Raw genomic sequence first — 17229 nt, forward strand, 5'->3', positions numbered from 1 at the left:
CCTCAAACTCTCCGTTGCACTCGAACGAACAAGGATTCTTGCAAGGCCGTACGTCAAAAGCTCTTAATTTATGTACAGCAGGTACGTTGCGATCGTATTTCCATCCGTGATTCAAGTTAGTGAATTTTGAACATATTACGGTATGATTTTCCACAGGTTTATCGATTAGAACAAGAATTCATTTCTATCGGCTTCGATCCATCGATGACATGGATCGAATCGAGCTCGAATTGTTCGCGATATTTATTTACACCGCGGCCACAATCACAGCACATCTCATGAGTCATAACGGCCGCAGATCGTATAAAGATAGTAAATTTGTTTCAGACAGGACACCAGCATGTGTACTTATGAAAAGAGAGACTACACATGCTCCCAAGTTTCCGACGACTTTGGATCAGGTTCTCTTGACGGGGTCGAAATTGGCGACGCCAATCACTGCGCCGACGATCGCGCCGAACACGGCTCCCCCGGTGGCAATGCTGAGCAGGAAGTTCTTGAGCGACGGCGAGACCGCGGCCTCCGCCACCTCCGGCACCACCATGGACGCCACCACGGCGGCTGCTGTGGCGCCGGCGATAGCCTTCTCCTTGAGCGAGGCGTTCACCTGGAACTTGGCGGAGGCCCAGACCGCTCGCAATGGCCCAACAACAGTCGGCAATGGCCTGACGAACGCGTCAGAGCTTGGCAGCTTCCGGAGGTTGCCGTGAGTCAGCGGCATGGCCATCGAGACGGCAGAGGTGGAAGCCATTGATGGTGGTGTTGAGCTTCAGGAATGCAGTATTGAAGACGAGAGAGAGTGTGAGTGTGGAGTTTGTGATGGATTGAGAGGTGGGAGATGGAGATGGAGATATGGAAATGCAGGCGTTGGTCAGTCTAGTCGACGACGACGACCCGCTTGCTGACTTGGCGGGTTCTCGAGCGCCATTGGTAGATAAGGTTATCTCATAATCTTTTATTACGTGTGAATTCTTGAAAGTGAACAAAAAAACAAGAAAAACTCTGGCAAAAAACAAGAACAAAAAAGAAAAAAAAATCCATGGTTGCAGACAAAACATTGTGATCGCGTTCTGTCAAACAAGACATCCAACATAACTTTTTGTTGGGGAAAAGTACACTAGAAGTGCTATAACTTTTGTACGGCGTTCATTTGAGTGTCATAACTTTCAAAACGTTCACTTAAGTGCCATAACTTTTAAAAATTGTTCACTTAAGTGCCATGTTGACGTGGCAACCGGAAAAGTTACCGTAGACGTCGGAAAAGTTACGGTAGACGTCGGAAAGATGACATGGCACGCCGGAAAAGTTATTGCAGCACTCAAGTGAACGATTTTGCTCTAATGTAGCACTCAAGTGAACGATTTTTGAAAGTTATGGCACTTAAGTGAACATTTTGAAAGTTATGGCACTCAAGTGAACGTCGTACACAAGTTATGGCACTTCTAGTGTACTTTTCCCCTTTTTGTTGCACAAATAAGATGAGAAATTGCGCTCAGACTGGTCATCCAATCTCATTCCATGACGAACTCGCAAGCAAGGATAAAGCGCGAAGCGAGCTTTAGTCATTGCACGAAGAAAAGCAAATGGAGTTCTGATCTGACCAATCTTGTCGAGAAGCCTCCCATTCGAAGAGCAGTTCGGCGTCGAGAATGCCTTCAGTTAGCAAAGATGGTTTTGCTAATGCAGCCGCAGCTATAAGAACTTGTTCCTCGGCCAACTGTAAGATGATGAACAAACGTTAGAGCATGCAAGATCCTGAATACCGATATCGAAACAACGGAGCTTCAAACTTTCACACGGGTCCTAATGGTTGGATGCGATGGTCGGCAATGATCCTTAATGCCGGCAGTTAAGAGCAGTCGGACTTCGCTTTGGACTCTTCTGTATTTAAACTTGGAACTTCAAAAATTTTGATTAGCGGGCCATGTTCAAAAGGGTTAATTACTCGAAGAACAGGAGATTAAGGAGATTAATCACCACAAACATTGTTATCACCCCGTGTCGTCACTGATTGTGCATGGAGGGTAAGTCACGCTGGACCGGCTGCAGCTGAGGCTGGCGAGCCAACGGACCTCCTGAGGCAGCAGACGGTATTTAATCCCGAGCTCCTCGAATATCTTCTGGAGCTCCAGAACCAGCTTACATCTCCGGCTACTTCGTCCCCCGGATTTCAGGAAATTTATGGTGTGAGTGACATAGAGACCCATCGTCATCTTGTTCACATCTTCAATCTCCTTGACCAAGACGCTGTGGCCGGGATGCCAGTACTGAGGCTTGCTCTCCAGATATCTGAAATTTTTTTCACAATCTGAGGCGGACGAATCCATATAGACCATAGATAGTACATAAGGTATGATAGATGGCGTATGCTTTTATTTTAGCTTCCATAGCTCCGATGCTCTCGATTGAAGTGGAGAAATCGATGGTGAACTCCACGGAATCGCTCATCTCTGGACTCCTGTAGAAGTTGCTGATGGGTTTTGTTTTCAAAACTGAGTTCGGATAGTAAATCTTTTCGTTGTCGTATCTCAGGAAGACTGTCGTTAAGATGTTCATTTCTTCGACCACCATCTGCAATAAATTTGGATCAGCAAAGCCAAATCAAGTACCGATAACATGAGAGAGGGCGATACGATCATAGGAAGTAAAAAAACAAAAGTGTGACCTGAACTCCATCGATTACGCAACGGTCGCCCATGTCAAACTGGTGCATCACGAATACGAATATGATCGCTTCGAAAACAGTTTTTGCAGTGTTACCGAACATGAACACCGCCAGGAGAAGCTGTGATGAGATGAACAGGGGCACCTGGGTTGTCAAGAGTCCCATCACCAATAACCAGACTATGATGATCACCATGAGCACAACCCCTGAGGCGAGCCTGTTCAGCTCTTCAATGGCGGTCTTCGTATCGTTTGAGGAATGCGCCAGTGATTTGCGTTCTCTGTAAACCTTCACCTGCAACGGCATCTGCCATACTTGACGAAAACTAGGAAACTAGGAAACTTTGTGTGGTTACAATGACAGTGCAACCATGCTCCATCTACCTCAGGAAAGAATTTCTACTGAAGACTGAAAACAAATAATTTCTCCTCTATTGAATCATCCATGGGAAAAGAACATCAATCGCGGACTCACGAACCACCTTTTCAGTGTCGGCCTGGTGATCTTTCCGGTTTCGGCGGCTCCTTCAAACAACTGAAGCGCATTGTCCACATCCGCCTCTTTCATGAAGCGTAAGAGGTCCTCTTCCTCAATGTACCTGAAGACAACAAAGGAAAAGTAGTAGTGAAAAATTCAACCATCACTGGTTGGCAGTTAAATCGCCAGCTAATCGGTATCATCCCTTGTATCCGGGCTTAGCTACGTTTCCGAATATCTGATCAGCGGCAGCTTTAGCACCCCACTCCCTATTAATCTCATTCCCTTGTTTCTCTCCCTCCTTGTCATCATCCCCGTGGTCGAGCCCTCCCGTGGATACCCCAGACGCGCTTATCACGTCGATCAACCCTTTCATCGCCCATGCCTAGACCTTCTCTAGGTTAATCCTGCGCAGCTTCTCCCCATCGATCACTTCCTCTCCGTCCTTCAAAGTCTTGAAGCTTAACCGGCTATTGCTGTTCGAATTCCCGACCTTTTCCTCCATCTCCATGAAGGGAGGCCCAGAGAGCGAGTGAACAATGTACTGATGAAAGAAGAACGACTCCTGAATCCGATCGAAGAACCGCATGCATTGGAATGAAGAAGCCAGTAATTTTATCAGTGGAGTCTTGATCAACCATATGGCAGATGCGGTAAGAGAAGAAGCCAGAGCCCAGGATCTTAGCGGTGCGCCTCGATCGCTTCACGCCGTGGTTTATCAGCAGCACCCAGGCCTCTAGGACCAGACGTAACCAGATGAATACTTGGACACTCTTCTTCAATCCATAGACAAAGTAAAGAACTCTTCTTGAGATGGAAGTTCCTCTCAATCATGAACACCACTGTGTTTGTCAACCATTCAGTGACCAATCTGCCACAGCAAATCACAAGCACTAGAGTACACCATTTCCATAATTTCAAACCCCAGGTGTTTCAACTCATGCAGGGTCAAGCCAGCGATCAGAAAGCCGGTGATGCACACAAACGCAATCCACTCTACCAAAACCATCCTCTTGATGTTCTTACCAGACATTTTCTGAACTTCCAGATTTGCAGCCATGTAGACCTCCTCTTCCTCCTCCTCGTCTTCATTTCCTCCCCATGATGAAGCAGGAACTGGTGTCCTCAGAATGGCTGGAGCCGCTTTCGCATTTCCTTTTGGGGTAGCAGAACCGACATGAGCACCTGGTGAAGCCACACTAGCTGAATTCCTAGAGGGCAAACTCGAACTCTTCATCTGGGACTTGACTTCGGCTAACTCTGCCTTGTTAGGATATGACTCTTCGACCAATATAGATTTCGGCTTAGAGCATGCACACCTCGTGAGTGACGATTTTCTTCTAGCCAAAGTGCCAGTTGCAATTACAGGAGGCTTACCTGAAGGAGTTTGGCTTGGTTCTGTGGAATCTCGTCCAGAAGAAGAGCTATTCGAATTCGGTACTTACACTTTCAGCGCAACATTTTTAACTTCTTTCAACTACGGATTGGGATTCGGTGAAAGACCCAACTGCGAATTCTTCAAAGAATAGTCGGACTCTTTTTTTTGGTCTATGCAATAGTTATCATTTGTTGGACAATCGCAAATTGCCATGAAGGCGACCTTACTTGTTGTCGTAGGGGTTCCATGGACAAGATAAGATATGATCACTGTACCCGTAAGTCGTATCAAAATCATATTGTAGAGACCAACCAGGAAGCAGTCACCAAATGGACTGTCAGTTGAGCATTGTATCTAGATCTATCGCTAGATCGTCATTAAGTGTTTTCAGTAGCTCAACACATCGGATTCCAGTAAAGCACAGTATGGTTCTACAGTGATTTCAAGAACAGGTTGATCCGGCGAGGCCTCGGTTCGGGACAAGGCAAACCACCGGTTTTGGTGGGCTGGGCCGAAGCCCCATTTCATTCAGGAAAAGGGCGAAGCCGAGGACGGTGCTCCCAGCAGAGCTGGTTATTGTATACACCTGCAGCATTAGGCTTCGGTATGACAGCGATACAATTAGACACCAGTCGACCGCGTCGCGAAAGTGGTTCACAAGTGATGAGAAGTCTTGTTTTTTTCTCTTGTTCGGGGCCGAATAAGGCTTGGCGGATCTTATTACTACAGAATCCATTTGAACAATGACAGTCAAATAGTTGACACACGTAGAACCCAATCCGATTCTTTTGCTTTTTCTTTTGTTTTGGAACATTCAGCATTGCTTCGCGGACTCGTTAGCTGACTTTCGCATCTAAGTACTAGGCTTCCCTCAATTGACATAAGACGGCACCCATTGGAGTAGTATCTACAATGATAAAGGCAAACTACCAAAGCACTCACCAGAAGTAAATAAATCCAGACCGAATGATATTATATGATCATGGAGATAACATGCAAAAGGCCAAATATGTAACATAAGCTTACACTAATTAAAAGATAATAATTCGACCATCGATTCAATCATCGACTCTATTTCCATGATACCTCTCAATCTCCATGTTACATGAATGAATCCAATGTGCAAGTAAATAGAAGTATCTCCGTAGAATTCTCAACGATTCAGGTCTCCAAGTAAAAGGAGGCGCTATTTTGACAAATGCTAAGATCAACAAATGAACTCTGGATTCTTTACATCGAAGCTGATGTACACGCTGTAGAACATACGAAACTACATCCTTCTTAAATTATCTAACCTCGCCTGTAGGTCACTGTCTATTCCGCTGTCTTCATTCGCCGTAGCTTCTGCTTGTGCAACTTTAGCTTGTGCAGCTGGAGCCGCAACCGCAGTTGATGGTGCATTTACAAGCTGCACAAAATGATTGAAAACAGAGAGGTTAAGATCACCATAATAGCTAGATCATTTCATAGACATTTTGAATAAGACAATACCTCTTGGTTGACATCTATACCGATCTCATCTAGAACCTGGTTGACTAATTCTTCCGTTTCCTCCTCTTCTTCATCACCTTCCAGAGCATCGTCAATGGCATCACCCATCACTTCACTCGTCATTTCCATCCTCTCGTTCTGCCTCTCAAATTCTTGCATAATTTTCTGCAATGATGGCAAGTTCATCTGCCTGTTCATCTGACCCATTGCCTTTGTCACGCCTTTCATTGCCTCCCCCATCGCTAGCGTTGATTTCATTGTCTGCGATACATTCTCTCAGAACCACGAAAAGGGAAAAGCTAAACAAGACTAGAGTCTATACATGGCATGCATTAACAGAGAATACAGAGAAATTAAGCCACAATGTCCACGCACCTGAATTCTAAGAGAAACACCCTGAAGCTGTGACTTGAGTTTATAAAATTTGTCAATCTGATGACGTGTTCTAATAAGGTCCTTTGCCATCAACCTCACAGCTCCCTGAAAGGAAATTACACACGAAACAAATGACATGGGTGAGAAAGCCAACCATCAATCTCAATCAACCTGCATCCACAAAATCCATTCAAACATTCATTCCAAGTCATGCAAGTGAAGACATGGTTAAATAAAGAGTTACGCAAGCTAAGAGAAAGAAGAGCCTTTAACGACATGCCCAGCCAATGATAAAATTAGAAACACTGGTAAGCCAAAGCAGCACAAACATATACAAACATGCTTTGGTAGATGAACTGAAATAAAGATGTAACAAAAGAGTCATAGGACATACCATCTGCCCTTGCTTGGCATTCTTCTTGATCTCTAGGATCAGCTTCTTCTCCTGAGTTTGAAGTCCTTGCCTCTCCCTGTCAATTTCGCGTATAGACTTGTCCAGCATCCTCTTATTCTCCCGCAGAAGCTCTAAAACACACGAATTTTTATCAGTTCTGTATTCTTTCTAAGTTCTGTGTATAAGATGACAGCTTTGATCACACCAAAAATCCAAGTAATCTACCATTTTTTACCCACCGGAAGAAAAATGTATAAATCCATGCTCTATATGAAGGATCGTGAGAGTCGAATCGCTCATGACATGTACAAAACAAACATGGCCATTCCCCTTACAAATCAGTCACCAAATTCGCCATGAAAATACAGTACCATATCAATCCCCGATGATTTTCAGCAATAGCTGATCGGTCCAAGAACTTCACATGATAACTACACTCCTGAAAGCATAATCTCAAAACGAGCGGTTCGAACTGCAAAATCATCCCCGCTCCTTCTATAGCTACTGAAATTCAACCTTATCAAGACGATATACTTGAATTAAACAAATACATCTGCGAGCAATCCGAAGCTGCTGTCAATTTTCCTTCTTATATTTCTCTCGACCAGTCCTTGTCGGCCTACATCGTCGCTCTTGAAACAAACAGCGAAAAAAGAACAGCAACACGGTCGGCGATCGCCGATTAACAAATTGACGAATCCAAAAGCCGCACGAGCGGAGACTTTGCAATTGAAGTTCAAACGAGGTTTCGGTGGAGGCAACAAACCTGCGGGAGTTTTGCGCTTGCCGAAGAGGAAACTCATGTCGATCGCTCCGGAGAGGGAGACGGAGAGTCGCCAATCAGAGGGATTCCGACGACCGCGAGTTGACCGGAGAGGGAGTGGATCCGCGACACCGAGCCTCTTGCCTGCGCGTGTTCGTGTGGATATCGTCGATCTCTGTTGGAAATGATTGAAAGATTTTTGCAGCAGAAGAAGAAGAAGATTGAAGATTGCTTCGAAGCTTAGATGATCGACGTCGCTAATTGTACAGCTCTCCTCACGCGGGGTTAACGCCGCGGTCGTTAAGGAATCGGGACGGAAAAACTCGTATGATTGGGTGTGTACTCGACGCATCCGAGCCCTTCACTTTGGTGGACCCCGCCGCGGCGGCCGCGTCATCTAAGGGCTAAGATTCACTGGATGCACGTGTAGCCGATGCTACCGAGAATAATTCGGAGCCAGATGGCCCAGATCGGACCGTCCAATTGTGCAAGCTGGCTCTGCTTGCGTGTTCGAAAGTGGAACTTCGTACTGATTTTCATTTTTGAGTATGTATATCTTTTTGTTTTTTTCTTTTTTGGTAGAAAGTATTTACATCTTTTTTTTTTTGGTCAAATATTTTACATCTATTCACGCGCATTCCTGTTACATATATATTTGCCTCACGTTAGCGCATGCTATTTACTAATCTTTTATTAAGATGTTCTGTGACGATACAAATTGATCACAATATTTTACATCGATTATAAAATATAAAATTTAGATATCAAAACTTGAAATTTGATTCTCTCATAAACCATTTTAAATAAGGGATTAGAAAGGAAAATGAAGGACTTAAATGATTATTAAAGAATTCTGACCCCCAAAAAAAAATGGTTATTAAAGAAAAGAAGAAAAAGGGGAATAGGGCATTGAATTATATTCTCCAACTCTGATTAAGATGGCATCTGAGGCCCGTTCAGTAGAAAAGGGTCCTGAGCCCAAGCCCAACTTAGCCCAATCCAACGGAGTTGGCCTCTTGGCTTTCCATTGTGTGCCTCTCTTTCCTCGCTTGTAGGCCCGGTCAAAATAGTGGATATACAGAGTTATTTCTCTATAATAAATTATTTTACTAAGACCGGTTTACAAAATTGGCTTATTAAGGACGTGAATGATAACCATTCTCTTTTCGAGCTCTATTTTTGGCCAGAAATGAATTTTTCTATTTCTATTCCCCATACAAGTTTATGAGCAAAGACACGTGTTTGATAATGACACGAAATTTATATTCTTAGAACAACAATTCGTTTGATAACAGCATAAAATTTCTACAGTTGCTAGCCGCTCGACCAAACCGAAAATCGACGGCTAGCGGAGGCGAATGCTAACGAGGGATGGAGACCGACAAAGGGTGAACTAGAGCCAAGGACCCGGAGGCGACAACGAGCGACCATCGGCAAAGAGACACAAGAGAGAGGGAGATCGAGGGAGAGGGAGTGAGCAATGAGACAAATTCTTACTTCTATTTATGAGCTAGAAATAGAGAAGTATAAAATTTTTACTTCTTATTTATGTTCCAAACATATTTTTTGGCCAAAAATTTGTCCCGAAAAGAGAAAATTAAAATTACATTACCAAGCAAATTCCATAACAATGTTTGTGCACATGCACCCAAGACACAAAAGCACACAATCACGAATATTTCAAACAAGTACGGAAGAGAAATAAATCCAGTACGGAAAAGAAAACAACCAAACGCAACCTTCGTGTAAAACAAAACAGCAGTGTTGGCGAGCTCTCCTGGTTAATCACATCTAATAAAAAAAAAATTTCGATGCATTGATTTTGCATAACAAGAGAGAAACTGTCTTCGGGGATCCGTCAAACTTTATTTTCTCCTTTTCCAATTGCACGGTCTCTTCTTTTCGAATTATATTGTCAATCATTCTCTCGCAATTAAATTCTGCTCCTCCAAACGCTTTTGGAAAAAGTTATTCGCTTTTGGTGCGTTTGTTTTACAGAAAATGTATGATTTGAAAAATATTTTTTAAAAAAATGTTCACTTACATTGCTTACAAAAATGAATGAACGGAAAAAAAAAATCGTCGTCTACGAAATTGTTTAGATTTAGTTGTTATCGATAATAAAAATACTATTCATTAATTGATTATCTTAAACAGTATAAATGATTATTTTGAAAAATATATTTTTTAGCTTATTCATTTTCCGCAATTAATCAGTGTTTCGGCACGCAAGCAAAATGCGAGTACACGCGATTGAATGAAAGCGCGTGTAGGCAAGCGTAAGTATAGTACGGTCAACAGGCTCTTGACTTTTCAAGGGCGAAATTATTACAGCATGTGCTTTCAACAGAGAAAACCGCGTCTCCGTTTGTGAGAGAGAGAGAGAGACGCGATATTATATTCCGCCACCAAGCGCCGGGCAGGCGGATTGAAGCGCACGCGCCGAGTGGACGGCCAGGATGCGCCCTAATCGTGATCCCGATCACCGCGCAGCTTGCGGAAAAGTTGACGTGACGTGTCCGGTGCGGTGCGCACGAGTGCACGTGGGACCCACCCCCCTTATCCTCCCCCGGGTTCATTGCCAGGTTGTCACGTGCGGTTTTGTCGTCCACGATCGACAACAAAAAACCGGGCGAATCTTACTGTAAGACCAACCAGAGTATTTCATGCGATGGTCGTCACTCGTCAGACACGTGACGCAACGATTACAAAGTCAATTGAAAAAAAAAAAAATTTGAGTGGCATCGAGCCAAATTATAATTGAGAAGATACCCTTTTTCTATATTAGGACGTTTTTGCAATAACTTCTTTTTTTCAAGGACAAAAAGATCTCAATTCCTTATTGAATACATTTCCAATGACGACACGTCACGACGTACTATATTAAATTTATGACGGAACATATTATAGTTGCTATTTATAATCGGAGAATCACCCCTCGAGAAATAATGACAGATTTTGAAATGATAAAACACACAAAACGGGATTTTGAATATGGCAATTTGGCCATTCGTGAATGGATAAAAATTCATTAGAGTCTACGCACATGCATTGCTCTTGTAAATCAATTTTGCGTGTTTTTCTTCGCATCACCGATATCATTTAAGCATATATTACTTATTTCGGCAGTACCTTTTAGATTCACAATCAATGAGTTGACGTTCTGAATTTTATCTCTTTCTCGCTCTTTCTATTTTTGTGCACGAATTCATTTTGAGTAATTAATTAGAATTCGGTTAATTTTTCTGGGCGAACAATTGGCGCGAGGTATGGCTATTTCACAGTGAAATTGGTCGATTTTCGAGCAAAGTACACGAGCTCCGATGAAATTGAACCTTTACATCCGGTGATTGAAATGAAAGCTTAGTTGCATAATCGCAAATTCCGCTTAAGAAAAAGTGTTTTGTCGGCACGGTAATATGTGGTCCCCGTAAAAATTACTTAGCTTTGCAGACTTGACCAACTCAACTTGATCAGGCCACGTTGGAAAAATAGCGAGCAAAAACTTGAATATCTCTACTTTATCTCAATCCCTTGCATTTTTTTTTCTAATTTTTATATAGAATGTCAGAGCATCTAAAAATTCGAAAAATTTGCGATCAACGGACGAGATTTATGTTTTCTTGCTATCAAACCGGTATTGAGGGGTTGACGATCCGTTTTTCAAAAATCTTAGCAATGCCCGGTTTAGGAGAGAGAAAGAGAGAGTCGATTAGATGATAATTACATTGTCTACTGGCAAATTCATCGAGTTATTAGAAATAAAACGACTTTATTAGCTAGCAATAATTCTTCTTGGGTCGACTCTAAAAAAGAAAAAGAAAAAAATTGATGTTATTTTTGTGGGGCTAATCGTTTTTGATGATATTGATATGACACACTATCTTCTTAATCATGCCATTATTCCAACTCTAAGCTTTTTGAATGTGGTGGCACTTTATTCTCTTTTGATTTTGCTTACGTCACCTAATGATTAAATATAACCGCTTCGATCACATCTTCTGAGTAGTAGCTCCCCAAGATTTAATAAAAATTTACAATCTCGGGTCGGGCAAACTGGAAAATTATGCACACGACACGTGTCCTCATATATTTTTTTAGGCTGGGGATGCAGCTTATGTAAATTGTGAAGCGAGCGAGCATTAAGGATTAAAGTTGGGTGCTAATGATGTGTTAGTTGCCTAGAGATACATATCAACAAGATCAAACTTTTCAGAATTGAGTATAATTGCCCCTATTTTTCCCTAGGTTCTCTTTATCGGATAGGCAATGGTAAGTCGATTGAGGTCAGCAGTCATCTTTAGATTCCTCATGTCCCGAATCATTCGCCTTCTTTTGATAAATCCCGACCCTCTTTCGAAGCAAAGGGAGGATAGAGAGCTTTCTTTATCTCAAGGACAAAAACTCGGGATAGAAATAGTCCAAATCAGGTGTTTTGCCCGGCATCAATCCAAGTCATTCTTCAGATTCATGTTTCGATCTCATTCGGGTCGATAAATCGTAGCTACCGATTGCACATTCACATTTAAATAGGCCTACGAGCTCATTAAGCCGCGCATAGAGTTCACGTAAATACGTTAGTAAGGCTAAAAGTTGGAGGCTTTGTTGTATTCCAGAATTCAGTAACGTTCTCTCGAATATTCTTCTAAACCTTTCTCCTCTAGGCACGGTGATATTTTCAAAGGAGAAAAAAAATGACAATTATGATCAAATTGAGTTAATTTTTTTGTATCTTTGTAAAATAAAAAGAGCGCACATAATAAAATATCAATAGAAAAAACTAATTGCTCGAATTAATCATGCGGGTAACGATAATGATAGTTAAAATGGAAGAAATTATTGGTCCGGTCGATATTATCGATACATATCGATTTTCTGCATGTGCTATACGCCTCATATTTCATGTTTGGTTGGTAAGGAACATATGCCCACTTTCATTTATTTTTTTGGTACTACTTGATCAGCAGTCCCCCCGCCCCCACGGGGGTCGAAAACGAAATACAATTTCGGCTCCATTTGTTTCGCAGAAAAATGAATAATTTGAAAAATATTTCCCTATAAATGACTGCTCTTATCACTTAAATTAAACTGTTTTTATAATGGACAACAATTTAAGTCCAGATATTTCCGCAGAGGATGAAAAATATTTTCTATTCATTTTCATTTTTCCTTTTTGCGGTGTAAGCAATCATTTTCAAGAAAATATATATTTTTTAAAGTAATTCATATTTCGCGAATCGAATGGGAGCATTCATTCGAAACCGTCCCTTCGATTATCGAGAAATTCCATTCGATTGGCCGATTTTTCACGACGTAAATCCGGGCAATTTCGATAGGACGAGAAATCGTATGAGGTGGGTGCATCTTATAATGTGGCTCATTATGAAGCTCACACGAGTCGTAAAGTAGGACTGACCACATAAAGTGGAAATGTAATCTTGAAGGCCTGGCGATTAGAAAAACAAGAGAGAGAGAGAGAGAGAGAATCAAAGTCCTACTCGACCACAAAACATGTAGTCCACTACCACTACATCGGAATCCAACGGTGTCGAGGATGGCCCGTACAAAAATGGGGTCTTTTTTTTTATTTTTTTTATTTCTTCTATCTATTTTCATTTATTTTCGCAAGAAATGAGGACGAGGAGGGACGAGCGATCGAGGGACGAGTCTTTTTCGAGTCCGGTTCGAGGAGTAGCTGGCATGAAGTCTCGCGACCGAGGCTAAGTGCGGTGCCGGGCCGTTAATATATCTTTAATTGGCTAGCAATCCAATGACTTAAGAGCCTTCGGACAAAGGTGTTTTTTTTTTTTAAAAGGTATCGAGGTTCTGCTAGGCATCTGCGTCGGTCCGCGTGACCATATTTATTTAAATTTATTTTTTTATTCCTTTGGGGATGAATTAAGGAGGGAAGTGTGAATTGATGGTGAGAGCAATGAAGTCAACCGAGGGGGTGGGCCCCCACCCCTTTTTCAATGGAATCTCTCCGCACATCATCCAAACAGAATACGATTAGAAATCTTTTTTATTTTTTTTTACTTTTATTCTCGACTTCCTTTCATATTATATTATTTTATTATATTCGCTTCTGGTGCAAAAAAGTCAGTTTGGATTTTCTCCCACATCCTGTCTGATTCTGCTCCCAATTCTTCCTACTTGTTCTTGACTTGACTTTGCTCCAATTGCTTTTGTGTGGATCCGGTCCGATCCGATCTGATCCATTTTGATTCCGAATTTTCCAACCGTGCATCGTGGAAGGATATTCAGCACAACGGCACCGGTTAAAAAAAATTCCGAATTTGGTGGGCCAATCGACCCGCCGGTCGCAACACACAGCTCCTCGGAAAGACGGCGCCTCGCTCTCGTAAACCGGACGTTGCGATTTATCGAGATCACGAGAGGAGGAGCGGGTTCGCGATTCACACACGCACGGCCGAAGGGCCCTTTGACCAATCGGGTTGGAGTGGGGCACAACTAGCTCAATCGAATACGACCGCGGGCAAATTCCAAACCGAGTCCAATCGCAATCCTTCAAGAACGTGACACAATTATACGAGGGGGCGGGAGAAGTCAAAAGACATTCATGATTCGGGCATCGAAGAAGGAACACGACCAAAGTCCTTATCCCTGCCCAAACGATAAAAAAAAAAAATCGAAATGGAGAGCAACAAAAGTTTAAACCAACGTTGATAAAAAATTTTAAAAAAGTGGCCCCCCTCCTTTTTTTTTTTAACAAAAAGAATTGCGTCCCCAATGTTGAGACCATGTGCTAGCCGGGTGAAAGAAAGCATAAATTTGCCTGCCTAGGATTTTCTACCCCATTGGGAAGGAATCTGAACAAACATTTAATAACGACCGCGCGAAATTTGAACGGTCGATATCGGGTTAATTGAATTTTCGGGTTGATAACGGAGTGAATTGGACAATCAAGGCAACGATGTGAAGTTCGATGACAGCAGCGGGAGTCGGATTTGGATTACACGTGCGAGATGAAAATGTTCAAATGTCTTGCCAATCGAAAGGGGAGAGAAAGAGAGAGAAAGAGAAATTTTTATAAGTTATCGCACATTTTGCTAGAAATACCACTAACTAGAGAGGCGGTGACATCTGCCGGCCTCTTCGTGGACCACCGCATATCACAAGCGGGATGGACCTGATGTAAGTTCAAAATTCCGGTGAAAATGGCTCGTGGCATTTCGAAATCGGAAAGAAAAACTATACAAAAAATGGAAAAATCATGAATTTTATGCGCTCAAAATAAATATTACACTGAAGATGCAGTCTAAAAAGGATTAAAAAAAAAAAAAAAAAAAGGAAGAAGACGAAGAATTACAAGATCAAGCCATGAGCAATGGCTTGGTTCTTCTTCAAACAGGTGGTCTCGTACACCGGCAACTCCTCGCCGTACCTTCCTAACCCGATCAAGTGATCCAGCTCGAAGAGATCTGAACTCGCGTCGCTCTCCACGTCGTCGTCGTCGTCGTCTTCATCGCTGTAAACCCTCACCACCACCCTGTTCTTGCTCGAACCCCTCGCGTCCATCTTCTTCTGAAAGTAACGCTCCCTCTCCGCTTCGACCCTGGCTTCTCTCTCCCTCTGGGAGACGGCGCTCGCGCCTCCGCCGCCGCCGTTCTTGGCCTTCCGGTCGTTGTCGTAGATGCATTTGTGGCCGCAGGGCTGAGAGTCCTCGCCGACGATGACGCTCATGGGGTAAAACCGGACCGACCTCTTCAACTTGCTTCTCGCGCTCGGGGTTTTGCTCATGCAGGACCTCGAGAAGGAAGACGCGGAGGAACATGCCGACTTGGGCTTGCGCTCGAAGCTCACGTCCTCGACCGCGCCGACGTGGCACATCTTCGCCTTCTTGACGTTGCCGGAGTTGAAGATGGAGTTGAGGAAGCTTGTGATCCGGCCTCCTGGCGAGATGGGCTGCTTCACCTTCTTCAGCTCGCCGTAGAGCTTGAGGGCCCGGAGCTTGGTCTTCGAGAATCCGCCGGCATTGTCGCCGCCGCTCTTGCGGTCCTCGAGGGTCCTCTGTTTTGCTCTGTGAGTGGACTCCGCTTCGGAGGACGAGAACGTCGAGAACGTCGCCGCCGAGCTCGAGTCGGAGGAGTTGCGGGAGCTCTGTTTCTCCATCCACTCCTCGACCATGATGGCCCTCCGGAGGTTCGAGAGCTCTCGCTGCGAATAAGAGGAGGAAGAAGACGAGGAGGAGAGGGAGGCTCCATGGTTGGTCTTGTGGGTGCTCTGTTTCTTGATCAGGGGTGGCTCCGGGAACAGAGGAGAGGCTTGGTCCTGACCGCTGGGCTCGTCGATGGAGCGGTAGATGGAGTCGAGGAGGGAGGAGGAGAAAGACGGGGTCTTTCTTCTCTGCGGGACGGTGGGTGGGACGGCGGCGGCGGCGGCGGCGGCTTCTCGGAGCGGTCTCTCTCGCTTGTTCATGGCGTCGCATGCGGTGGGAATGCAGAGGAGGAGGAGGGCTTCAAATAGAGAGAGAGAGAGAGAGAGAGAGAGAGAGAAGAAGAGGAAAAACAGAGGAGGGAGGGAGGGACAGCGTGGGGGTGTTAGTTTAAGGCGAGGGTTGTCTGCTGAGAGAAGGTCAAAAGCTGCAAGAGACAACACTGAAGTGAAGTGGAGATGGCAAGTGGATCACGTGGAACAGAGTGACGGCAAAAGGAGGAGGAGGAGGACGAGGAAGAAGAAGAAGAGACAGAGCGGAGAAATTGGAAAAGAAGAAGAAGAAAAGAATCCCCTCTTTAATCTCTCTCTCTCTCTCTCTCTCTCTCTCTCCTTCAAGAAATATCCGTATACATGATTCCAGATTTTTGATCAAATACACAATTTTGTCTCCGGATTTTATAAATTATTCAATATGATCCGAAACTTTAGTTTAACGCGCAACGAGATCATTAAATTTTTAGTTTGTTCAATATAGTCTCTAGATTTTTTGTACATGTTCAATTTAGTTCATAAACCGTACGAAAATGTTTAACGTTGTCCTTTTGTTAATTCAAGTTCGGGGACAATATACGGTTCAAGGACTAAATTGAATATTTTTCAAAAATTTAGGAAACTCAAAAGATCAATTGTATAGAATTTTCATTATTGCTTACTAAATTGAACACGTACAAAAAATTTAGGGAACTCAAAAGATCAACCGTATAGAGTTTTCACTATCGTTTCTATATTGTATCCGGACTTGAATTAATGAAAGGACAATGTTAAGCATATTTTCATACGGTTCATGAGCTGAATTGTATATGTACCAAAAATTTAAGGATCATTTAGAACAAATTAAAAGTTTATGAATCACCTCATATATTAGATCAAAGTTCGGAGATCGGATCGTACGTCTCGCTGAAGATTAAAAAAAAAAAAAGATTTGTGTTAATTTTTTTTTTTTTTTTGGCATTCTTTTATTTTTGATTGAAAGGTGAGGAAGAGAACTGAGGTTGCACGAGGCAAAAGGGGGGAAAAAAGCAGATCTCACCCTTTCGGATTCGGGCAGTTTCTTTAAAGAAAGGGTGGGGGTGGGGGAGGACCATAAGCTTTGTGCACTGTTGGAGAATTTGCGACCCCGTGGGGCCGCCCCTCGAATTAATAATTAATCCGGACCATCAAAAGTAATTCCTCTCCATCCCTAGCATTACGACATGGATGATTACTAAATTTATATCGACAAGAGTCCG

General features: G+C 43.2%; 3 protein-coding genes and 1 pseudogene across 4 annotated transcripts; all 4 read right to left on the reverse strand.

Annotated features, from left to right (window-relative positions):
• Positions 1–282: 282 nt before the first annotated feature.
• On the reverse strand, positions 283–891 carry LOC115740689. The gene has a single exon (XM_030674247.2). The coding sequence runs from the start codon at positions 749–751 to the stop codon at positions 398–400; it is 354 nt and encodes a 117-aa protein (XP_030530107.1). The 5' UTR covers positions 752–891; the 3' UTR covers positions 283–397.
• Positions 892–1991: 1100 nt separating this feature from the next.
• LOC115740568 lies at positions 1992–5256 on the reverse strand (annotated as a pseudogene).
• Positions 5257–5548: 292 nt separating this feature from the next.
• Positions 5549–9930, reverse strand: LOC115740686 (vacuolar protein sorting-associated protein 2 homolog 1-like). Of its 2 annotated transcripts, XM_048277216.1 has the most exons (6): positions 9912–9930; positions 7547–7650; positions 6781–6911; positions 6387–6491; positions 6012–6272; positions 5549–5928 (listed from the first exon to the last, which is right to left on the reverse strand). In XM_048277216.1, the coding sequence occupies exons 2-6, from the start codon at positions 7581–7583 to the stop codon at positions 5791–5793; spliced, it is 672 nt and encodes a 223-aa protein (XP_048133173.1). In that variant the 5' UTR covers positions 7584–7650; positions 9912–9930; the 3' UTR covers positions 5549–5790. The 2 variants fall into 2 exon arrangements, with proteins under 2 accessions (XP_048133173.1, XP_030530103.1); XM_030674243.2 differs by lacking the exon at positions 9912–9930 and having other exon boundaries at positions 7547–7829.
• Positions 9931–14767: 4837 nt separating this feature from the next.
• Positions 14768–16014, reverse strand: LOC115740682 (protein BIG GRAIN 1-like A). Its single transcript, XM_030674237.2, has one exon. The coding sequence runs from the start codon at positions 15980–15982 to the stop codon at positions 14870–14872; it is 1113 nt and encodes a 370-aa protein (XP_030530097.1). The 5' UTR covers positions 15983–16014; the 3' UTR covers positions 14768–14869.
• Between the last annotated feature and the right edge of the window lie 1215 nt (positions 16015–17229).

This window comes from Rhodamnia argentea, chromosome 4 (assembly GCF_020921035.1).
Source record: "Rhodamnia argentea isolate NSW1041297 chromosome 4, ASM2092103v1, whole genome shotgun sequence".
NCBI lineage: Eukaryota > Viridiplantae > Streptophyta > Magnoliopsida > Myrtales > Myrtaceae > Rhodamnia > Rhodamnia argentea.